The following is a 25,568-nucleotide window of genomic DNA, read 5'->3' on the forward strand; positions in this document are numbered from 1 at the left end:
TATAATATTACTGTTGAAGCCTTAAACATATTACTATTATAGCTCATCATAATGCTACATGGACAGACCATTCACAATCACTTTCACATCTATGGGCAATTACAAATCCACCTATCCACCACATGGTGAACAATGTCCCATCACTCTCATTACTTGAGGAAACATTAACGTATTGGCCCGAATATAAGACAGTGTTTTTTGCATTGAAATAAGACTGAAAAGGTGGGGGTCGTCTTGCATTCGGGGTCTAGACAATTTACCCATTCACATTGCTAGATGGCGCCAGATATGTTTAAAGCAAATGCTGAACTGAAATCCCCAGGCCAAAGCGAACCCCTGTCATGAAGAAGAAAAAGAAAAATAGCAGTAAAAAAGAAGAACAAAAGAAGAGAAGAGATAACAGAAAATGGAGAAACGTAGCGACAATTTGGAGAAAAGTGGGTCGAAGATCGGCCAGGTTAACCGGCAGCTGAGGAGAAGTTGTGATGCAAACTTCAAGATGATGGTGATAAATGAGGCAGTCTTCAAACATCTGCAAAGCGGCTGTGAAATATGGTGTCACAGAGTGTAATGTACGGAGATGGAGAGCTCAAAAAGATCACCTAGAAAATGCTCACAGTCAGAGAAAAGCTTTCCGTGGTGCTCAGAGCTGCCGCTTCCAAGAGCTCGACAGGAGGGTGTGCGCGTACGTGGACGAGAAACGAAAGGACGGGATGCCCATCAGATATTAAGATGTGATTGACAGTTTTTGCATGATTTGAATGAGGCAAAATAACATGCTCTTTGTCTCGAATATATTGTTATAATCATTTGTTTCAGATGTACTGTAATTATTTTCTGTATAAAAATTTAATTTGGTGTTCAAAAAGTATTTTTCAAACTTAAGTCTTGAGAAAGAGGGGGTTGTCTTATAATCAGGGTCGTCTTATATTCGGGCCAATACGGTAATTGCATGTATGTGGTCATCTTGACTGCATATCAGTATCTGTGATGAGTTGAACAAGTGAATACTGGTGATCTCAAACGAAATATCTTGTACCAGAACAATAATTTTCCATTCATTGTCTGGTCTTTTCAGGTGCAAACAATTTTCTAGAGCCACTTCAGTTCACAGAGAGCTAACCCCCAAATCAGTAAAGGTCTCCCTCAGTTAGCCTCCTTTCATTTGTTAGACATCCAGCTCCACACTGGAGACCAGAGACATTTTCATGCTCTTGATTATGTCATGAGCTTCTGAAATGCATGAGTTGTTGTGGGAGGTTACAGCTCAGTAATTAAAGGCTACAGGGCCTTGATTTGACAGAGATTGCCATAGTTTGGCAGACATGCTCATGCTATGGGGAATGCTTCTAGCCAGAGTGGGTGTGAGAGTGATAGTTCTCTTGCAGACTTGGCAGTCCACCTCTACTAAATTTGCATTGTTTTTCTTGTACATAAGACCATTTCTCTCTCCCTCAAGACTCTCTGGCTCCCTTCTCATTGGTATTTTGTCTCTTTTGCACACATTTTCCATCCTGTCAGCTTTGTTTCAGATAAATCTATTCAGATTAGGCAAAGTAGCAGAAAAGTGTGGGTGGTTTCCCCTCTGAGGTGACACAGAAGACATTTTGTGTCTGTGTGCAGGCACAGGCCTTTGACCGTTTTATCTTTTTTTTTTTTTTTTTTCCGACTGGCCACAGGCCATCCAGTCTTTTCCTGCCAGGGCAGTTGGACTGCCCCTCAAATTAATGTGACACTGACAAAAAATAAGCTACTCTCCTATACCATCATATGATTCAGCTTAGAATTTGACTTTGTATGTTTCTTGAATAGAACTAGACACAGGTAGTTCTCTACATATGAACACAATTGTTCCGAGACATTGTTTGTAAGTTAAATTGTTTGTAAGTTGCACTAGTCTCTAAGACTCACCAGAAACAACTCGACATAAACTGGACATAAAACCGGAACATACCTTATTGGCCCAAATATAAGACGGTGTTTTTTGCATTTAAACAAACTCACAAAAGGGGGAAATGAGTGCTGAAGATGCGTGAACACAGTAGAGCTGCTCAGCGGGGTTTGTAGCAAAAAGAGGAACTGCAGTACAATAGTTGTATGTGGCGGCGTGCGTTTGTTCGTATCTCCAAATATTTATAAGTTGAATGTTCATAAATTGAGGACTACTTGTTTTCATTCATTTATCTTCTTGAAGATGTAACCAGGTGGAAACACGAAACCTAACTGTTGCTAAAATATGTTGGAAGAAAAAACGTTAAAATATGAGAAACATATTAAGCTTATGTTCTTTCATTTAGAACACCTTTTTATTTTAATTCATACATTTATCATTCAATCCTTCTTATTTTAATCTTCTTTTTCATTTATAATTTCATTTTATCCCAGAGGTCTTTTGCTTCAGTAGGTGGTCCTGTGAAGAAAAACTTTAAAAAGTGATTCCATTGGTTCGTTTCAGTTGAGCTGAGTTGCTATTGGCTAGGGCAACGTATGTCCCGCCCCCTTTCACGCGAGGAACGCGGTAATAGTGTGTGAAAACGAAACAAACTGAGAGCAGCAAGACGGTAACAGAGACACGGAAAATGTATGTGATAAAACTTGTAAATTCTTTATGTTGGTATGAGAGACTGTGCGAGCAGATAAAAGTTGTAAACCACTGAAGCGACCCTGGGAACATCCAGTAGTTGTTTTATTACTTTCTTGTCCCGATGAGTACTAGCTGCATTAGCAGATAGCTCCGCGAATTAGCCCAGCCTCGTGGTGTGTTAGCCACCTAGTGGAGCGTAAGGTCGTAAAGATATTTTTCTAATGATTGTGACGGAAAACCGAGAATGTGTGAACAAAAAAACGAGTATGTGTGCATGTTATTTACATTGTGCAAGGAGAGAAAGACACTGTTAAGCTGAGGTTCATGTGTTATGAAGCTACAATTTATAGGCAAGAACAGTAATGTGATGAGATTTATTAATTTTATGTTACATTATACAGCATGTAGTGTTTCAAGATTAAGTCTGAATGGTTTAGATCATTAGTATGTGCGTTTCTGATTGTTAATCTATAATTTCATGATTTTGTTTTCACTATATAACAGTGAAATGGACATTTCATGTGTAGACATTCAATGCAGCAGTTATCTTTTAATAAGTTAACCATGAAAAGTTGCACTTTACCTGGATACTGGAAAGAGAATAAAACTGTAAAGTTAATAGAGTTTGAACAGATTTATATCAGCCCTGTTATGTTATACAGGCTGGGTTTTTTTGATACCCTGAGATTCTGGACCCTGGATTGGGAATGATTCTCTCTCTGACGAGGAGATGGCGAGCTACCCGAGTGAGCATCTGGACTAAGGAGGGACCTTCCCATTCTTCATGTGCTGTCCTGCCAGAGTGGTAGGGCTGAGGAAAGGGACTTCCTAGGACAGTTGAACTGAGCTATTTTTGGGAAAGATATTTTATTTTATTTCATTAAGGGTGCACCCAGTAACTAAAGTGACTGCCGGCAGTGGTTATGAATTGTTTATTTGTTAAAAGTGTTAATACAGTGTTACTGAAACTGACCCGTGTGTTCTCCTTTCTTACTCATTGCGTGTCCAACCTTTTTCCAACCTAGCCCTACGAACCTAGTGTGTACTTTACCTGTAAAGGGGGTTACAAAGACGAGTTGAGTGCAATTGCCTTGTTTTCAGCCGCATATCCAAAATATGGGTCACGGGCTACATGGGAGCCTCTCCCAGCTGGCTCCAGGTGAGAGGCGAGGTACACCCTGGACAAGGCATAGGTTCATCACAAGGCCAAACAGGTCCTCTGTTGACACCGTACTTTCTCTTCTCCAACTCTCACTTTTACCTAAACTGTAGACATTCTTAAGATTCTGTGTCCATACAGTGCAAATCCTGTCTGTGCTGACTTACAGTCCATCTGATCACATCAGATTATACTTTTTAGCCCTTGCTGCTTTGCATTGACTTAGATGTGAGTCTACGGTTATCCATAAAAGCCATGGTAGGAGGCTGACATGTTACTGATTTGGTCTGCAGACCCAGACACTCTGGCTTTGCTGTTCTTACTGGTTTCCTCAGGCTGCTTTCCAACTCCTGCCAGATCTTCACAGACTTTTAATTCATTGTTTAAAGTTCTTGGTATATATATACCGATATATACAGTAATTACTCATTACTCATGGTTGATGCGTTCCGGGAGCACCCGTGAAAAACGAAATTCTGCGATATAGCAACAAACTATTTTATTATTTACGGTAATTTAAACGTTTATGAGCCCTCCCCATATGCTTTTAAAACCATCTAAACCATCATCTGTAGTACCTATTCCCACAGTGTTATATACAGTTTATAGCACTTTTGTTTTGAAGACAAGTTGCAGGAGGAACCGTGAGTCGAAAAGCAGGGTGCACACGGATAGTAGTAGGTATCATGTGACTGCCTAATAAAAATCCACAATGTAGTGAAGTGGTGCATCTTGGAAGCGCGAATAAGCGAGGGATTACTGTACTTGAGTAAATATCTAAGCTATAAAGTATAATATGAGAAAATCTCACTGCGCTTCAGACTTTTTCAAGAACCGTTGCCTGTTGATGATAATAGATGTGTTTCTTTTTAAATGCTTTATAATCTCCTGGTCCTTCCTTATTACCACAGTTGTCACAATACAAATGCTCGTACATAGTAATAATAATATACAAACAATATCACACTAAACAGAGTATGGAATGAAATTCCAATGTATACATTGGAGTGCAACACACAGGTAAATACATTTTAAAAGTATATGTTATAATGCATATTTATTAATTTAGAGTATTTGCATCAGCACATGTTTGTCTGATAGCTTCAGTAACAGTAATAGATTTTTGGAGGTTTGGCATTAAAATCATAAAAAGCAAACACACTAACCCAAAGATTATGTCTGTCTCCTTGTTTAACTTCAGTCTATAGAGTATCACACCTACACACAGTACCCAAGTTTAGCCCATATTATTTAACCATTTCAGAACACACCCACTAGCTGTGTGTGGTATGTAGACACCAAAAAGTAAGGGCATGCTAATTCAAATAGCACAGTCATTATTTCCTTTATTTCCAGTAATCTAATTTTAAATGCATTGAACAATCAGTCAATTTTTGAGGTAAGTAATGGGAGATAAAGCAATGATAGAGAAAATGTAACAGAATTAATTCTGGTCTACAGATATGGAAGGTAAGAGAGTCATCACCTCCTCCTCACATGGGATCTACTGTACTTGTCCCAGTTTGGCAGGTTACAGATCCTCAGACCTGCTGACTACCAACACAAGTTTTGAATTGAATTCATGAAAAATAACAAATTTAGAATCGTAAAGGTCAGTCATGTCGATTTATTTTTCTCGATGCCCTCAGTCCTGTATTATTTTGTGTTTTTCAAATAAAAAAAATGTAACAAGCTGGTTATCAACTTGGCATGCTGGAAAGGGTTCCTGCAGCCCACCACACTGAACAGGTTAAGCAGTATAAAAAATGCTTGGATGAAAAAGCGAAACAAGTATTTGCTTTATCTGCATCACAGGAAATAAGGAGCCAATAAGACAAGTCCCTGTTCTAGTGTGCCTTTCAGTTCCACATAAATCAATATCAGTTTTACATCTCCTTCATTCACAGATAAAAGGCGAGTCTCACTTTTTTCCCAGTCACTCATGCCCTCCTTATCCTTTCATCATGCTGAGGAGGCCAACCCTCTCAGGACACTGATGAGTGTACTCCATGAGCTTCTATCACAGCTGCCTCAGAGACACCACAAACCTTTCCACCAGTGGATAGGCCTCAGGAGGGTTACACTCTAACCTCAAACAGATGCTGCAACTCTCTTTCTGCTAGTGAAGTTTAACACTAAAATGCCTGTGAGAAAAATGACTTACTGTATTATACACAGGGTGCGTGTTTGGGGGGATGGTGCTGAATAAATTTTATCCTCGGGGGTGTAGTGCCTATGCCAAGCTTTAAGCTAGTGAATTTTTCCACCGTACTTACGTGAAAAATGCGCTGATGAGCTTCATTTTAATCAAAAGTCTGACATGCCACTTTATCTTTGATTACTGTGATTTATTTACATTTCCTCAGTTAACTTGACCAATAGTTACCATCAAATAGCAAAACATTCAGAGTTAATCTTTCTGGGCAGAATTAGGCTAAATCATCTTGCCATGTTCAAGTGACCCATACTTTGGCCGGCACAGAAAATTAAATATTTTATGTCTTTAAGTTTGTGATAATGTGAATATTCAACTGTTCGGCCTCTTGATTTTTTTATTCTTATTATGAAAAAAACACACACACACAAAAAAAAGCCCACCCCCCTCCATTTTTTATCAAAACACAATCTGATTATATAGGTGCATATTGTGTTCCCTCATGTCAGACAAAAGATTTGAGCATTTTCCCACCACCAATTAAATGAATACTATATCTAAATGAAACACAGATAATGTTTCCTCTATAAATGAATAAAGTGTTGCAGTTATACACAAACATTTCCAGAAGACAAAGCTCATACAATACAAGTAAATCCAGTGGTACATAACACTTTTCTCAGACAGCACACATGGGTACCGCCACTGACGCTCTTGAAGGAGATCATCAGTGTTCTTACCAGCATCCCTGCTGGAAGGTAACGGGAGGTCACTGTTACCAATCTCAATACTGAATCATCTATCAATATAATTCTAATCACCTGAGTCTTACCCTACATATACCCCTCTGTGTTCTCAATCTTGCTTAGTTTTGGGACTTCCTGCCTGTGAAGATTATGCCAGCTGTTGGTTTTACAGGCCACCTCTTGAGCAATAGTTGCTGTTTCTCTCTAGTGAATTTAAAGTATGTTTCAGCTGTGCTGTTTTTATTGTTTTGCCAAGAACTGTTAAATCCCGATTCTATAAATAAACAAGCATGAGGATTCTCCTGATCTTTGAGCATCTGCACCAAGGTCTTCCTCTCTTCCCATTGAAGACAGCATCAAATCAAATACAGTATGTGAGTGTGGTGATTATTTCTGCACTAAAAATGAATGTCAAAATATCAATCTGGATATATATCAATATTAGTCAACATATTCCATCTCACACTAGAAACATTATCCTAGCTAATAATCTGGTACTGATAATTTTTATTTGTAATTTTACTATTTACAGTCATCAGAAGGGAATGCTTAAATCTAACAATAACAAATCAGTGTTCTTTGACATAAATCGGCTGAAAATTTACTTTATTGTAAAAGTGTTTGATGGTGATTAATCTATTTGAGCCAGAGAGACAGTTGTGACACGTGTTTTGACCCTGTCATTCTCTGTAGACTCTGGTCTGTCTAGACTAAATCTGCTTTAAAAATAATTATCTTGATAGAGCTTTTAATGTGATTTTGGCTATGCAAATAATTAAATTGACTTTTCTTTGCGTTTTTGCGGTCTGTCTCTTCTTCCTCGAAGTTCTGTTGTTCTTATTGTTCATATATAATATATATACAAATGTATATATATACTATGGGTATTTTTTATTCATTTTCATGACTCTTTATATTGTAGATTATCACTGAAGGCATCAAAACTATTAATGAAAACACGTGAAGTTATGTGAAATAACTTGAAACATGTTTTATATTCTAGTTTCTTCAAAATAGTCACCCTTTGCTCTGATTACTGCTTTGCACACTCCTGGCATTCTCTCGATGGGCTGCACACCTCAAACCATCTTGATTAGGTTCAGGCCCGGTGACTGTGGAGGCCATGTCATCTGCCGCAGCAATCCATCACTCTCCTCCTTGGTCAAATATCCCTCACACAGCCTGGAGATGTGTTTGGGGTCAGTGTCCTGTTGGAAAATAAAATATGGTCCAAACGCAATCCAGATGGGATGGCATGTCACTGCAGGATGCTGTGTTACGCATGCTGGTTCAGTGTCCCTTCAAATTTGAATAAACCCCCAACAGCGTCACCAGCAAAAACCCCCGCACCATTACACCTCCTCCTCCATGCTTCACAGTGGGAACCAGGCATGTGGAATCCATCCGTTCACCTTTTCTGTATCACACAAGGACATGGCAGTTGGAACCAAAGATCTCAAATTTGGACTCATCAGACCAAAGCACAGATCTCCTCTGGTCTAATGTCTATTCCTTATGTTTCTTGGACAAAACAAATCTCTTCTGCGTGTTGTCTCTCCCTAGAAGCTATTTGACCATGAAGGCCTCATTTTCGCAGTCTCCTCTTAACAGTTGCTCTAGAGATTTGTCTGCTGCTAGAAATCTGTGTGGCATTCATCTGGTCTCTAATCTGAGCTGGTGTTAACTTGCGATTTCTGAGGCTGGTGACATAGATGAACTTCTCTTCAGAAGCAGAGGTGACTCTTGGTCTTCTTTTCCTGGGTCGGTTCTAATGTGTACCAGTTTCCTTGCAGCACTTGATGGTTTTTGCAACATCACTTTGGGACACATTTAAAGCTTTCGCAATTTTCCAGACAGACTGACCACCATTTCATAAAGTAATGATGGCCACTATTTTTCTTTAGTTGATGAATTTTAACAGTTGTCCAATAGCGTTTTCAGCTGTGTATTAACCTGACTTCTGCACAACCCAACTGATGGTCCTAAAACATTGATAAAGCAAGGAATTCCACTAATTAACCCTGATAAAGCACAACTGTGAAGTGAAAACCATTTCAGGTGACTACCTCTTGAAACCCATCAAGAGAATACTAAGAGTGTGCAAAGCAGTGATCAGAGCAAAGCGTGGCTACTTTGAAGAAACTGGAGGAGTTCAGTTATTTTACATTGCTTTGTTAAGTACATAACACCACATGTGCTCATTCATACTTTTGATGCAGTTCGAAACTGTGCTTGTAACTTCTGTCTCTCTTTATTTAAACCCTTTTTTTTCCTTAACTCCGAGAGTTACTTGGTCTAAGCTTTCTTGAAATCTGTGTGGAAACATATTCTATTTTTCTTAATTTGATGGTACAATGCGCCCTCGCGCATTTGCGCATTAACACTCGTGACTTCATGTCATTGCGGATTTTTGGTAGGTAGTGATGTCATACCGTACATGCATTGTATTGGCTGATGCTTCCGGAAGTGTGCTCCATTCCGTAAGTCTAGGACTTTCTTGAGACACAAACGTGCTTTGAACAATTGATAAGAATGTGGGAAAAGGTAATTAGGATAGAAAGTAGTTTAATATCAGTATGGGGAGGGCTCATAATCATTTAAATCACCGTAAATAATAGGATAAATAGATTGTGATCTCAATCGTGGATTTCTTAAATGCATGTGGCTCCTGGAACTTACTAACCGCAAAGAAGGAGAGCGCACTCTATTGCGACCTTAATGTTGTCTGTCAGTCTGAACTGTTCATGTCATCTGTGAATTACTCTGTGCAACTAACCTTTTTTCTCAAGATTACATTTATTTCCAACAATGTTCTGAGTTTATGGAGTCAGGCTTATGATTGTGTTTCCTGTCTGGTCTTGTTCCACCTTTACAGTAATTAGGCATGGCAAGGAAATCTTGCTGTCAGTCGAAAGTAGACACACAATGTGTGTGTGTGTGTGTGTGTGTGTGTGTCTGTGTGTCTGTGTGTCTGTGTGTCTGTGTGTGTTTCTCTGTTTGTGTCCCATGTCTCTAAACCACATTTCACATCCCTCAACATACTGTACCTCAAGGGGGCAGCCTTTATCTACAGGATTGGTTTTGTCTTTGTAAGAATGTCGTACTCAATATTATTAAGTCCTTACCTGTTTTCCATTTTACTCCTAATCATTTATTTCTAAATGCAAAATCTGTGAATACTTGGATTTCAGTTGAAAATCTCTAACGAAATCAAATAAACTAGTGTATTATTTCTATTTTTTTGAATGCTAATACTCGCTAGGTAGCTAGCTAGTTTACTTTTATGTCATGGTTTTTGCAGTCATCAGGGTTTTCCCTGTGCAGAAGCACAAATGTTGAACTTTGTTTCTAACATTAGGATAACTAAAAACTACATACCTGTGAACACATTTTTATTCTCTTATCTATATTATATTATATTCTGCTTCTGATACTTACCTGCATTTTGCTGCTTTGTACCTGTGACGTATGCAATGACAGTAAAGTTGAATTTTATCTAATCTAATCTAATCTAATCTATTTATTAAAATTCCTCTTATCTCTTTACTCTTAAATTCTCCTTATTCTGACATTCTCTGAGTTTTGTTTGTTTTGGGTTTTTTTTGTTGTTTTGTTCTGAAGCAGTACAGCTATAACAAAAAACTGGTTCCCCACTCGGGATCAATAAAGAATTAATCAATATAGCACTTTACTCATACTCATAAGTAACTGTAAATCAGAAAAAAATAGGCTATGTATTTGTGTGTGTGACCAAAGTGGAGCTAAGTCTTTACGAGGGTTGAGCCGGTAACTCGTTTCAGACGAGTATCCTGTACGGATAAAGTATTTTATCCGTATTTTATCCTTACATATTGTACTCGTATAAGTATGAGTACAATATGAGTAAAACTCGTGAATACTCATGCTCGTTCATTCATTCATTTTCCTGACCGCTTCATCCGCTTGCGCGAGTCACAGCGAGCTGGAGCCTATCCCAGCTGGCATAGCTGAAAGAAAATCCTCAGAACTGGCTGTCTTCACGCTTTGTGATTGGCCAGTCACACACAGCACCCGCCCCTCCCTACAAACACACATCATCGCAGCCAGAGATATCGCTGGCCCACTGTCGCACACACCACACACACACACACTCACACACACACACACACACACACACACACACACACACAAACACACACACACACACACACACACACACACACACACACACACACACACACACACACACAGACATTGACTGATCTCTCTGCGTGGCTTCACTGTAGCTCACCTTGTTCTACTTAGGTTTTCTTTTCTTAGGTTTTTCTTAGCCTCTTTTTCAGTCTATTTAAGATTACTTGGTGAACTTGTTTTGTTTTGTTGCACGTACGTTGTGTGTTTGACCAGACAGAGCTGATACCTGCTCGTGTTGCATCGTTCACCGCCTCCACTCAACTTTCTCACTTCAGTTCAAATTAATTATATACTGAATAGATATTTTAACTGATACATAGCATGCGCGTGTGCGCGCACACACACACACACACACACACACACACACACACACACACACACACACACACACACACCTTAGTCAACATTGTTTAACTTTGTGAAAAAAAATGCCAAGAACATTAGGTGGTAAAAATAAATAAATAATTGGAAAAAAACAGCTTGATCATAAAAGTTAAAAAAAGATTAAATTGTTCATGCATACTATGTAGTATTCATTAATGCACATCATGCTCTGAAGGTGTACAAAACTGTGGTGAGACCAGCGATGTTGTTTGGTCAAGAGACAGTGTCACTGAGGAAAAGACAGGAGACAGAGCTGGAGGTAGCAGAGATGAACCAGGAAGGATAGGATCAGGAATGAGTACATCAGAGGGACAGCACATGTTAGAGCAGTGGTTCTTAACCTTGTTGGAGGTACCGAACCCTGCCGGTTTCATATGCTCACTCACCGAACCCTTCTTTAGTATTTTTTTTTTCAAATTTAAGACATACGTATATGTTTTACTGATGTATTTAATGAACTGTGCATTAATGTCACCTTTTTCAAAGAACAAAACAAAGACAGTGCATGAACTCACATGAAATGACCTACCTGCATATTAGTGTGACTTCTGCTGTTGTTATTGAGAGACCAGTTCATATATATTCGTGGCTTCAGCTTGGCAAGTGCTATTCTGATGCCATTTTCACAGCAAAGTCTGTTTCTGTTGTTTTCCATGCAGCTTAAGGAAGTGTTCCTTTATTTTTGCCAGTGTGAGACTAAAGCTGCTCAACATGACATTGCAAATCATGCAGAACGCTGACTCCCATCATGTTCCGTTATACAGTACATGTAAATACACGTTGCACATATTTGTCCGACCACTTTCTTTTTTTGCTCAACATAGTTACTATGAATTAAAATGTTAAGAAAACTTTCAGATGACGTACCATCATGACAGGCATAAATCGACTACTAAGTGTGCAAAATCCCCTGTAGCACAGGTAGGCTAATCAATGTAGCGTGATCATCTGCAGCCAGTGATGGCTAAAGGGGGCGTGTCATCACGAATTGACACGACGTGTCAAACGTACACAGTGATTTGTGTATGTTCGGAAAAACAACCGACACGACTTTTCAGGTGTTTTGTCTTGACCTCCGTCTCCACCGAAACCCCTGAGATGGACTCACTGAACCCCTAGGGTTTGATCGAACACAGGTTAAGAACCACTGTGTTACAGGTTTTGGAGATAAAGTCAGATAAGCCAGACTGAGATGGTTTGGACATGTCCAGAGGAGAGATAGTGAATATATTGGTAGAAGGATGCTGAGTTTTGAGAAGAAGGACCAAAGAGGAGGTTTATGGATGTAGTAAAAGAAGACATGAAGGTAGTTGGTGTGAGAGAAGAGAATGCAGAAGACAGGGTTAGATGGAGGCTACTGATTTACTGTGGCGACCCCTGAAGGGAAAAGCCAAAAGGAAAAGAAGATGTTCTGAGTTTGTACAAAAAAAAAAAATTGTAAATAGTTTCTTTATTATTGTGATCAAAAGCATTGAATCTCAATTCTGAGGCTGTTCTGTAAATATTATTTCATTCACTTAAGAATACTCATGTTCATAAAAAGCTTGTTCTGTAAATCATTCTCTTACTTTTGTGATCAAAAAAATTTGTTTTGTCACGAACCGGCTCAGGGTCCGCCCCCAGCCTCGCGGTGGGTTTCCCGCGGCACAGATCCCACACCTGCGTCCAATCATGAGACGCACCTGCCACCGTTTTACCCCTAATCACAGACTATAAAGACCCAGCTTGAACACGGACCCAGTGTCAGATCCTCTATGTTGATGCCTTGTTTGTTGCCAGTTCATCCTGACTCCTACCTTGACCCTGGATTGTCTTTGGACCCCGACCTGCCTGCCTGGACCCGTATTAGAACTCTGCTTTGTCCCCGACCACGAACTCTTCCTCTCGGACTTGTACCTCTGCCTGCCTGCCTGTTTCCCGTAAATCCTGTCCGTATTCCACCGTGTCTGCACGCCGCTCGTCCCGCTCTGTTTCCCTGGACTCGTGCATCGTTCTTTCCCGTGCTTCCCTTGTGTGCCTTGCTGGAATAAAGATTTTAGTTCAGACGCACCTGGTCTCCGCTTCTGTCTCGGGCCTGACATGTTTTAAATCTCAATTTTGAGGCTGTTCTGCTAACATTCATCTACGGCTTCGCAATGCCCGCCCAGCGCAATCCATGATTTGCTTACAAACAGTCGTTATTTCACCAAGTTGATTTTTGACTACGTTGGGTACGTTTTTATGTATTGCTTTATAATGGTTTATAATATTGGTTTATAATGTCAATACATTTGTTTTCATATGTTTGGTATGAAGTTTAATGTAGCCACAAGAGGATACAATCCAGTGTCTTATTGTGCCAGTCAGAGGGTTGCGTCAGGAAGGGCATCCGGCGTAAAACGTTTGCCAAATCAAAGATGCGAATCAAACCTATGACTTCCATACCGGATCGGTCGAGGCCCGGGTTAACAACGACCGCCATCGGCACTGCTGACCTACAGTGCGCCACTGGAATTTGGACTACTGTTGGTCAAAGAAGGAGAGGAGGAAAGTGTGTTCGCACAAAGAGAGAGAAGAGGAACACCAAGAGTATAGGACTGAGAGTAGAAGTCTAGGAGGCTAGAAGTTTAGGAGCAGGGTTCAAGTTGTTCTATCATGGTGTAGATGGGTAGAGAAATGGAGTAGGAGTCATCTTGAAGGAGGAGTTTGTTAGGAATGTCCTGGAGGTAAAAATAGTGTCGGATAGAGTGATGAGTCTGAAGCTAGAAGTAGAAGGTGTGATGTTCAATGTTGTTAGCGGGTATGCTCCACAGGTAGGATGTGAGCTGGAGGAGAAGGAGAAATTCTGGTCGGACTTTGATGAAGTGATGCAGAGCATGCCGAGAAGTGAGAGAGTTGTCATTGGAGCAGACTTCAATGGACATGTTGGTGCAGGAAACAGAGGTGAGGAGGATGTGATGGGCAGGTTTGGTATCCAGGAGAGGAACGCAGAAGGACAGATGGTAGTTGACTTTGCAAAAAGGATGGAAATGGCTGTAGTGAATACTTTCTTCCAGAAGATACAGGAACATAGGGTGACCTATAAGAGTGGTGGTAGAAGTGAAGCACACAAGTAGACTACATCTTGTTTAGATGGTGTACCCTGAAGGAGATCAGTGACTGCAAAGTAGTGGTAGGCAAGAGTGTAGCCAAACAGCATGGGATAGTGGTGTGCAGGATGACTCTGGTGGTGAGGAAGATGAAGAGGGCAAAGGCAGAGCAGAAGACAAACTGGTGGAAGCTAAAAAAGGAAGAGTGTTGCATGACTTTTAGGGAGGAGTTAAGACGAGGAGTTAAGAGGTTCTGGGAGGCCAGGAGGTGCTTCCAGATGACTGGAAAACTACAGCTAATGTGATCAGGGAGACAGGTAGGAGAGTACTTGGTGTGTCATCTGGAAGGAAAGTAGATATGGAGACTTGGTGGTGCAATGAGGAAGTACAGGAGTGTATACAGAGAAAGAGGTTAGCTAAGAAGAAGTGGGACACTGGGAGGACGGAGGAGAGTAGAAAGGAGTACAGGGAGATGCAGCGTAAGGTGATGGTAGGGCTAGCAAAGGCCAAACAAGAAGCTTATGATGACTTGTATCCTAGGTTGGACAGTATGGAGGGAGAGACTGATCTATACAGGTTGGCAAGACAGAGAGACAGAGATGGGAAGGACGTGCAGCAGGTTAGGGTGATTAAGGATAGGGACGAAAGCCTATTGACAGGTGCCAGTAGTGTGATGGGAAGATGGAAAAAGTACTTTGAAGAGTTTATGAATGTGGAAAATGAGAGAGAACAAAGACTAGAAGAGGTGACTGTTGTGGACCAGGATGTAGCAAAGATTAGTCAGGATGAAGTGAGGAGGGCACTGAAGAGGATGAAGAGTGGAAAGGCAGTCGGTCCTGATGATATACCTGTAGAGGTTTGGAAGTGTCTAGGAGAGGTGGCAGTAGAGTTTCTGACTGTGTTGTTCAACAGGATCTTAGATAGTGAGAAGATGCCTGAGGAATGGAGGAGAAGTGTGCTGGTGCCCATTTTTAAGAACAAGGCAGATGTGCAGAGTTGTGGGAACTAAAGGGGAATAAGGCTGATGAGCCATACATTGAAGTTATTGGAAAGAGTAGTAGAAGCTAGACTAAGGGCAGAAGTGAGTATTTGTTAGCAGCAGTATGGTTTCATGCCAAAAAAGAGTACTGCAGATGCAGTATTTGCTTTGAGGATGTTGATAGAGAAGTACAGAGAAAACCAGAAGGAGCTACATTGTGTTTTTGTAGATCTGGAGAAGCTTATGACAGGGTGCCCAGAGAGGAACTGTGGTATTGTATGAGGAAGTCTGGAGTGGCAGAGAAGTATGTTAGAGCGGTCCAGGACATGTATGAGGACTGTAAGACAGTGGTGAGGTGTGCTGTAGGTGTGACAGAGGAGTTCAAGGTGGAGGTGGGACTGCATCAGGGATCAGCTCTGAGCCCCTTCTTGTTCGCTATGGTGATGGACAGGCTGACAGACGAGGTTAGACAGGAATCTCCATGGACTATGATGTTTGCATGACATTGTGATCTGTAGTGAGAGCAGGGAACAGGTGGAGGAGAAGCTAGAGAGGTGGAGGTTTGTCCTGCAAAGGAGAGGAATGAAGGTTAGCCGCAGTAAGACAAAGTACATGTGTGTGAATGAGAGGAACCCAAGTGGAAGAGTGAGGTTACAGGGAGAAGAGATCAAGAAGGTGGAGTATTTTAAGTACTCAGGGTCAACAGTCCAGAGCAATGGAGAGTGTGGAAAAGAGGTGAAGAAGCGTGTCCAGGCAGGATGGAATGGATGAAGAAAAGTGTCAGGTGCGATAGAAGTTTCAGCTAAAATGAAAGGAGAGGTGTACAAACTGTGGTGAGACCAGCCATGTTGTTTGGTCTAGAGACAGTGTCACTGAGGAAAAGACAGGAGACAGAGCTGGAGGTAGCAGAGATGATGATGCTGACGTTCTCTCCAGGAGTGACCACGAAGGATAGGATCAGGAATGAGTACATCAGAGGGACAGCACATGTTAGATGTTTTGGAGACAAAGTCAGAGAGGCCAGACTGAGATGGTTTGGACATGTCTACAGGAGAGATAGTGAACATATTGGTAGAAGGATGCTGAGTTTTGAACTGCCAGGCAGGAGGCCTAGAGGGAAGACCAAAGAGGAGGTTTATGGATGTAATGAGGGAGGACATGAAGGTAGTTGGTGTGAGAGAAGAGGATGCAAAGGACAGGGTTAGATGGAGGCAATTGATTCGCTGTGGCGACCCGTGAAGGGAAAAGCCGAAATGAAAAGGAGATGTTTGGTATGAAGTTTGATATTATTGTTTTATCGTTCCACTCCAGACACGACGCCAGTGCACGGCGGAGCCACACAGAGACAGATAACCACACACGCACACACATTCACACCTACAGACACTTTGAAGCTGGCCAATTAACCTCAGGCGAATGTTTTTTGGAGGTGGGAGGATGCCAGAGAACCCAGAGAGGGAGAAAATGATAATATATTACTATATAATAAAATATAATACAGGTATAATAGAGATGCTGTCCCCAGGTGTGGTCCAGACTCAGAAGCCTTGGCTTGAGACAACATTTTTTTGTTCTGAGATGTTTTCTCCAACCACACCTGTAGATCCATGTTTATAAGTTTCATTGTGGGTCAGTTTTAATTACTGAGGGACAGTAGTCACCCCCATCACCTCCCTCTGATTCTTAAGAAGAATCATGTAAAGTGAAACAGATTCAATACACTGGATTCAATGTTGACATAACTCTCTGTTGCAAAGGGTTGGAAATCTCTGCTGTGGTGGATCAATCAATAAATTGGTGGACTTCAATTGATTGATTGTCTTTGTCCTAACCCTTATCCCTGTCTCACCAGGCCTGTCATCGTTAATAAAACTCACAATATAAAGGTTATGTTAGTGGAGCTCTCTTTCTCTCTCTGCTTTGATCTGAGAAGAGGAAGGAGTGTGTGGTGTCTTTGCGCATCTATTCCACCTATTTTTTGATTTTTTGATATATAAAAAAAAAAAAATGTCCCTCTCACCCTTGTGGGGTGGTATCTGTGTGTCATCCTCAAGCTCGGGTCCTCTACCAGAGGCCTGGGAGTCTGAGGGTTCTGCGCAGTATTTTAGCTGTTCCTAGGACTGCGCTCTTCTGGACTGAGGCTTCAGATGTTGTTCCAGGAATCTGCTGGAGCCACTCTTCCAGTTTGGGGGTCACTGCCCCAAGTGCTCCTACTACCACGGGGACCACATTAACCTTAACCTTCCACATCTGTTCCAGCTGTTCTTTCAACCCTTGATATTTCTCAATCTTTTCGTGTTCCTTCTTCCTGATGTTGGCATCAGCTGGAATCGCCACATCTATCACCACTGCTCTCTTCTGCTCTTTGTCCATCACCACAATGTCCGGTTTGTTAGCCAGTAGCTGTTTGTCGGTCTGGAAGCTGAAGTCCCACAGGATCTTAGCCTTGCCGTTCTCAACCACCTTCGGTGGTATGTCCCATTGGGATTTGGGTACTTCTAGTCCATACCGGGTACAGATGTTCCTGTACACTATCACAGCTACTTGGTTGTGCCTTTCCATGTATGCTGAGCTGGCGAGCATCTTACACCCTGCTACCACATGCTGGACTGACTCTGGGGCTTCTTTACATAGCCTGCACCTTGGGTCAGATCTACTGTGGTAGATATTGGCCTCTATTGCCCTTGTACTTAGGGCCTGTTCTTGTGCTGCCATGATCAGTGCCTCTGTGCTGTCTGTCAGTCCAGCTTTATTCAGCCATTGGTAGGTCTTCTTGATATCAGCCACTTCCTCTATCTGACGGTGGTACATGCCGTGTAGGGGCTTGTCCCTCCATGTTGTCTCCTCCTCCTCCTCCTCTTCCTCCTCAGGTTTCTGCTGCCTAAGGCATTCACTGAGCAGTTCATCTGTTGGGGCCATCTTCCTGATGTACTCTTGGATTTTTGATGTATCATCCTGGACAGTGGCCCTGATGCTCACTAGTCCTCGGCCTCCCTCTTTCCGCATAGTGTACAGCCTCAGGATGCTGGACTTGGGGTGAAACCCTCCATGCATGGTGAGGAGCTTTCTAGTCTTGATATCTGTGGCTTCTATCTCCTCCTTTGGCCAGCTTATGATCCCAGCGGGATATCTGATGACCGGCAGTGCATACATGTTGATGGCTCGGACCTTGTTCTTGCCATTCAGCTGACTTCTCAGGACTTGCCTTACTCTCTGGAGGTATTTGGCTGTGGATGACTTCCTTGCGGCCTCCTCATGGTTGCCATTAGCCTGTGGGATTCCAAGGTATTTGTAGCTGTCCTTGATGTCTTCTATCCTGCCCCCTGGTAGGTTGACCCCTTCAGTTCTGATCATCTTGCCTCTTCTTGATACCATCTGGCCACATTTGTCTAATCCGAATGACATCCCTATGTCGTCGCTGTAGATCCTGGTGGTGTGGATCAGCGAGTCAATTTCTCGCTCATTCCTGGCATACAGCTTGATGTCATCCATGTATAGGAGATGGCTGATTGTTGTCCCGCTTCGGAATTGGTATCCGTAGCCACTCTTTGTGATGATGTGACTGAGGGGGTTCAGGCCTATGCAGAACAGCAGTGGTGATAGTGCATCCCCTTGGTATATGCCGCACTTGATGTTAACTTGGGCAATTGGCTTGGAGTTAGTCTCCAGGGTTGTCTTCCACTTCCCCATTGAGTTCTTGATGAAGGCTCTTAGTGTCCTGTTGATCTTATACAGTTCCAGACATTCCAGTATCCACGTGTGTGGCATTGAGTCGTAGGCTTTCTGGTAGTCAATCCAGGCGGTGCACAAGTTGGTCTGTCTATTCTTACAGTCTCTGTGTACTGCTCTGTCCACCAGTAGCTGGTGCTTGGCTCCCCTGGTGTTACTACCAACTCCTTTCTGTGTCCCACTCATGTATTGATCCATGTGCCTACTCATCTTAGCGGCCATGATGCCTGACAGGAGCTTCCATGTTGTACTGAGACAGGTTATTGGCCGGTAGTTGGATGGGGTAGATTCCTTCTGTGGGTCTTTCATGATCAGGACTGTCCTGCCTTCAGTCAACCATTCTGGGTGCATCCCATCCCTTAGCAGCTGGTTCATCTGTGCTGCTAGACGCTCGTGGAGTGCTGTCAGCTTCTTTAGCCAGTATGTATGGATCATATCGGGGCCCGGTGCTGACCAACTCTTCATCTTTGACACTCTTTCTTGATATATATATATATATATATATATATATATATATATATATATATATATATATATATATATATATATATATATATATATATATATATATATATATATTTTATAAACCTGTACAAGCTTTTGTGCACCATAATATAACCAATGTTACATGTTGAAGTTTATATATTACATTGAGTTAATAAGGTTTCATGTGCTGCGGGTTCAAGTGACTTTCCTGAAGGCAGTTCAGACCAATTTTTTTTTTAATTTTTTTTTTTAATAATGGTAATGCGGATAGTTAGATTCATCAGTCATTACAGTTTTTTTATTCATTTTGAAATGTTTGGCTCCTTTCTATATAAACAAAATCTACCTTAATTTCTTAAGCATTTTTATTTTCAGTTCAACAAACACTGTTATATGATATACAAACACAAGTCATCTAAAGCACTGTAATAGATGTCTTATTTCTGAATATTTTAGGGTCAACCTCAGAAGCCAAGTCAGGAGAAGAAAAGATTGAACCTTACAAATGTAGATCATGTCCTTACACATAAGATGGATGTTCACTGGTCTGCCTGCAATGCTGTCATAGTCTCTTGGGACCAAGTCTGTGGTGGTCACAAATCTGTCAATGCTTGTTGCACCTCTGGAATAATCTAGTTCCACCCCTCCTCCTACTCATACTACATTAACATGACCCTTATCTGCTGTTCTATCTAATTAACAGTCTTAACAAACTCTGAAGTGTTTTTTTTTTTTTTTTTTTCTGGTTCAGGACAGATTGTGCTCTCCTCAGCTGTATAACACATGGCACTGAGGCTGATGCTTTTATCATGCCGGGCAGTAATGTCATTCTGTGGTTTTAGCTGTGTGGGTAAACACCCAAACTCAGCAGATACATACTGAAGCACGGAAAGGAGCTATGACGTTAAATGCCATTTTGAACATTGACTATCTGGCGTTTTTTCTAGGTGGGTAGTGCTATCAAAACATGCTCACCATCAACCAAACATATCACTTACATCAAGATCTTACAAGACTTCAGGCAGGTTAAAAGTTTGAGCAAAAACAACATTAAATCACTTTTTGCAAACAGGATAATAACTTACTTGTGCATTTTTTGAGGCCAGACCCTTTCTTCACGGCATGACGGCTGAGTTTGCAGCTGAAGTTATTCTCCCAGAATTCAGCAAACCAGATATTCCGTCTGTTGTTTTCCAGTGTTCGACTAATGAAGTAACGGTCAAATCCTGAACAGATCAATGTTTTTATTATCAATGGCACAGATACTGTTAGTTTAAGCAGCACTGTCGATAAAATCTGTGCACCAAACCTCTAACATGTGTAAAGGAATAATTTATTGAAAACTGTATTGCTATATTTTTCAATTTACTTAATTGCTTTGTATCATTCAATTTACTTTTTTAATGAGTGTTCAAATGAAGCAGAACAATGACGTTTTTATTCTTCTACAAATTGATAGTTTGTAAAATAAATAATTTAATTGATTTTTTTTTTTTTTTTTAGCTCTACGGGATATCTGGTGAACAACAATGCTCTTTTCTGTACCTTTGATGGATTGTCGCTTTGGCAGGATAGTAACTGCTCCCTCTGCCATTTCCTCCTGGTGCACGACTGGAGAGATCTTTGAGCCCCAGCTGTCCGAACCCACCCAGATGAAATGACCTGTCTGGTTGGCCTTTTTCGCTGCATGGAGCAGCCTCCTGCAAAGGTGAGGCAACCGATGTTACTATCGATAAGGTCAAAATCCAGACCAGCTACACTTTGATTTCATTTATCAGTACATTACACAGTGGTCTGGCAGAGCCAGACTGAAATGACTGTGTCCGCTCATGTTTCTGTGATGTTTGCTGTCAGCTTGTTTTCCTAATCTTTGAAGACGCATTTTGTAGGGACTCACCTGATATCATCTTCATTGGCAAAAAGTATGACAACTCTTGCGTTTGGGTTTTCTCTAAGTCGCCGAATGACCTTGTCAAACTCTGCTTGCTTGGGTTCCCGGGGAATCTTGACAGATTGTGAGATGCAAACACCTCCTAAACACACAGAGGCCAATATGGTAATTCATAGAAACTGTAAAAGAACATATTTAATAATAAAACAGTCAATGGAAAATCAAAAATAACAATTAACATTTGCTGTGTGACCTGAATGTACAGTACATTTAACTAGAAGGGCAAACCCTTCAGCCATGGCCAATTTTTCATTTTTCTAAGATGAAAATGTGAAAGTAGAACCACTTTGAGTTTCAATAATTTCAGAAACATTACAATTATGTCAAACCAAACTGTGGGTAGCAACAGCATCATCATCGTCTCTTAAGCACTTCTAATAAAAGTGTGTGTTGGTGTCTGCAGAGACCATGTGTTAGCCTGTATTTGTCTCTTATTAGTTTTAGGTGTGTGGATTTTTCAGAATGTCAGCATTTGGGTAGCGAACATGTGGCCCCCAGCTAAAAAGGTGTGCAAAGTGTGCTCTTTGTGCAACTTGTAATGAGCCACAAATGTATATTTTTAACTTACATTTTGCCTGATTTCAAGACAAAAAAAATCTTACACCTTGTGTGACACCTTGTGAATCAGTACTTAAGCACAATGACACAATTAGGCAATATCATCTTGCTGCTCTGATTTTGCCAGCTTCCATCTCCTCATTTATTATCTTGCTGCACCACCATTTTAATCTTCATCTCAGAAATGGGCCTACCTGGAACTGAATCCTGGTAACAGAAAGTGGAATTTTTTTGTTTGTTTATTTGTTTGTTCCATCCTGTGAATTAAGTCAGCTCCTGAAATTAATGATTCCTGTCTTGCTTTGTACGACACCGTTCACTGAAGTCTTGAGTCAGCGGATTTTATGTAATCTGGCTGACAGACAATCATGGTGAAATGAAAATATAGCCATGATGGCAGTCAGGTTAGTTTTAAATAATGAATGAGAATCACTGGTGAGGTTATGAAGTGGGCTTGGCTGTCAGGGAATGATTATCCAAATGCAACTGATAGTGTAATGTAGTTTTTCCTCGATGAGTAACTGACAGGCATTTCAAAAATGAAATGTCTGACTACCTTAAGACTTTTATTAAGGTAAGACGTGTCCTCTCGACAGGCCATGTTCAGATTCCCATCAAAATATGACTGTTAGGAAAGGGTTGCTCTCGTGTTGTTGCTGGGAACTTTCTCCAGAATTTCTAATGAATGACGTCATCTGTCACTGAATACATAGTTTAACCTAAACATTTTACATTACCATATTTTATCACAGTATAAGTGTTAACCCAACCCCTTCTATATATAGATGTGGATTTAACCTGGTCTACGGTTACAAATAAAGATTAGCTCTTCAGATGTTAATCGAGTGACTATTTAGTTCACTTGTAAACTAGATTATTCTAGTTTGTGTGTTTGTTTGTTTAAATCACACAACTAGTATATATAATAACTGACAAAATGCAGTTTAGGTCATTCCTACCAAATGTATTTTTGCATAAGTGTTGAATGATCTGGGAAGACTGTATGTTGTGGTTTTTAACTGAATGTTATCTCACCTGTTGTGATTTTATGTCACACTCAGTGATGTGATGAGCCCCGCAAGCCTCGGTCTATTAAACATCAAATTCAAGGTCATATCCCTCTTCATCAGTCATGATCCACAACTCTATGCATGAGGGTCATGTAGCAAAAAGAAGAACTAAGGTAGCAGTGAGATAGATTATTGTCCTGTGTATCAGAGAAATTCCTCTGTGTATGTATTATTATTCTGTGGCCCATGTCACCAAAATGTAGTAATAAAGTAGTCAAAGCAACTTTTCAGAATAAGAAACTGTTGTCGCCTATTGAAGAAAACTAAAACAACACACCCGACTCATTTCCTCCAGATGTATTCTCATTTTTCAGAATTAGTATAATTAGGGCACACAGTTTCGTATGCATTCGTTATGCATTCATAAGCTCAGCCGGACAGCAGGACATTAACATCTGTCACCAACATGCACAAAATCTGTTTGTTAGACTTTAGTGCCATTAAGTTTGATGTTATTCAGCCTGGTGTGTTCATCTCATTTAGCTTCTGTTTGGGACGAATGGCAGCTTAACAATTTTGATGTGACCGAATTCAAATCTGCTCTGCCACCATACTTTTCAGTACATATAAAAATTATGTATCTACTGTATAGCTACTGCTAACAGAAGTATCGTGTTACAAATGATAAAAACATATGTGAAATTTACAATTTTTTTTCTGTATAACATTATTTCTAATTGATTTGCTGATTTTGGAATATGAAAGTTGTGGATTTATTTTTTTTAATAGTAGGATAATAATTAGCTTTGTAATGTTATGACAATGCACGTGTTGTTAGTATATCATCTTGATAATCATTAGATTTTTTTTTTTCATAAAAGAATTTTACAGTGAAAGTGGCTGTTAACTGAAAAATACTATCATTTATTCCATTTCTTGTCAACAACTGATTAATAACATTCAAACATTGTTTGATTTTAATTTCAATGTAAATATAATTTGAGGTGATTTTAGAAATTCAACACCACCAACATCATCATCATGATCATCGTCGTTGTCAATGACAACGACGATGATCATAATGATGATGATGATGATGACAACTTGTCATCATCATCATCATCATGATCATCATCGTCATCATCATCATAATCAACATCTTTTAGGAGAGACATCTACAGTGAATGTGTGAGAGCATTACATAAGGTCAGTCAGCTGTCTGTGTTGACCCACTTAACTTAAGTAGGCTTCTAAAACTAAAATTGATGGTTTAAAACAAGTGACAAGCATACCATGCAAGCATGAAGCTTTTCATGTGCCCAAAAACGGGAATGTCCTGATGTTGTTTATAGAAAATGACGATGGCAGATACCCGCTGCCACATTAGTTTAGCAGCTTTACTTTTGTACCTATTATTTATGTTCTCATGCCTTATATGGAGACAGACATTATGCAAATGAAGACAACACAGTCCAGTTAGAATGTTCAAGTCAAGACATCAACAAGCAGCACGTTTACTTTTTGTAGTTGAATTAAGTGAACAGTTTTCAAACTCCAAAACTTGTTCAAAGAAGACACACAACTAATGATGAGATTTAGTCTTCAGAGAGGCAATACGTTCATAAATAAAGGACGAGAGACTGTCAGCATGTAAACTCATTTAGAGTTTTCAACTCTTGTCATATTGAGGTCAATCACTCAATCATACTGTGTCAGATTTACAGTGAAGATATGAGTGGCCTGGAATTAAAATGGTCCAATGGAAAACATAGACCTCTGGAGAATAAAAAGGAAGTTCAGTCTTCAACCAGATACAGTTGCACCTCATCTTAAGTTGTTATACACTGTTTCTTATTACACCGAATACATAATGTGGACGAAGTAAACTCTAAGAAACATTGAAAAGTAAAGTCCTCTGAGAAAGGAAAACATGCCTAAAAAGTATGTCATTTCAATCCAATATGTTTACATGTGACAAAGTTATTCTGAATTCAGTGACATTAAATAAAATATTGTTTTACTTGTTTTAATTTGGTTCGTAGAGTTTCAATCTCATGACCCTTAAGGAAAGTTCTCTTCCGCAATGTCCAAAACATGTTCACTGTCATCCAGCTGAATGCCCATGGGCATGCTGGTGTTAAAATTAAGCATTGTCAGGCACATTGTTTGTTTGCTTTGTTGAGGCAGATTACAGGCATCCTCCTGCACCTTGGATTAACAGTACATTTTCCCAAAATGTCACAATTCAGGGCATGCCTCCTTCAAGTAACCAAGATGCTTGAATTCCATTCCTCGGCTGATAAGGAGGTTTTATACAGATTCACTTTGTTTTAGGAATAAAAAATCAAACTTTCAGCAGCATGCAATGCTTAAGGTTAGGGGTGCGCAAGAGTCCAAAGCATGGGTCAGGGAGAGAGGAATACATTTTTGGGTTTTATTGAAATGAGCCTTTCAAATGGGACAACCCTAACTGACTACTGTGATACATTCAGTATTCAAAAGCAGGCCTCCAAGGACCACATACCTGTCCCTCTATGAGATCAGAGCCGAATGTGCCAGATGCGGATGCCCCAGGCTTTTAGAGAG

General features: G+C 40.5%; 1 protein-coding gene across 4 annotated transcripts in view; it reads right to left on the reverse strand.

Annotated features, from left to right (window-relative positions):
• Positions 1-25,568, reverse strand: part of grm4 (glutamate receptor, metabotropic 4) — a 189,278-nt gene that overhangs the window by 41,327 nt on the left and 122,383 nt on the right. For all 4 annotated transcript variants that reach the window (XM_068315171.1, XM_068315172.1, XM_068315174.1 and 1 more), the window contains 3 exons: positions 21,361-21,496; positions 21,009-21,163; positions 20,549-20,689 (listed from right to left, as the gene is read on the reverse strand). In XM_068315171.1, coding sequence (XP_068171272.1) covers positions 20,549-20,689; positions 21,009-21,163; positions 21,361-21,496 — 432 coding nt within the window. The remainder of the gene's footprint in view (positions 1-20,548; positions 20,690-21,008; positions 21,164-21,360; positions 21,497-25,568) is intronic.

This window comes from Antennarius striatus, chromosome 5 (genome assembly GCF_040054535.1).
Source record: "Antennarius striatus isolate MH-2024 chromosome 5, ASM4005453v1, whole genome shotgun sequence".
In the NCBI taxonomy this organism is placed as follows: Eukaryota; Metazoa; Chordata; class Actinopteri; order Lophiiformes; family Antennariidae; genus Antennarius; species Antennarius striatus.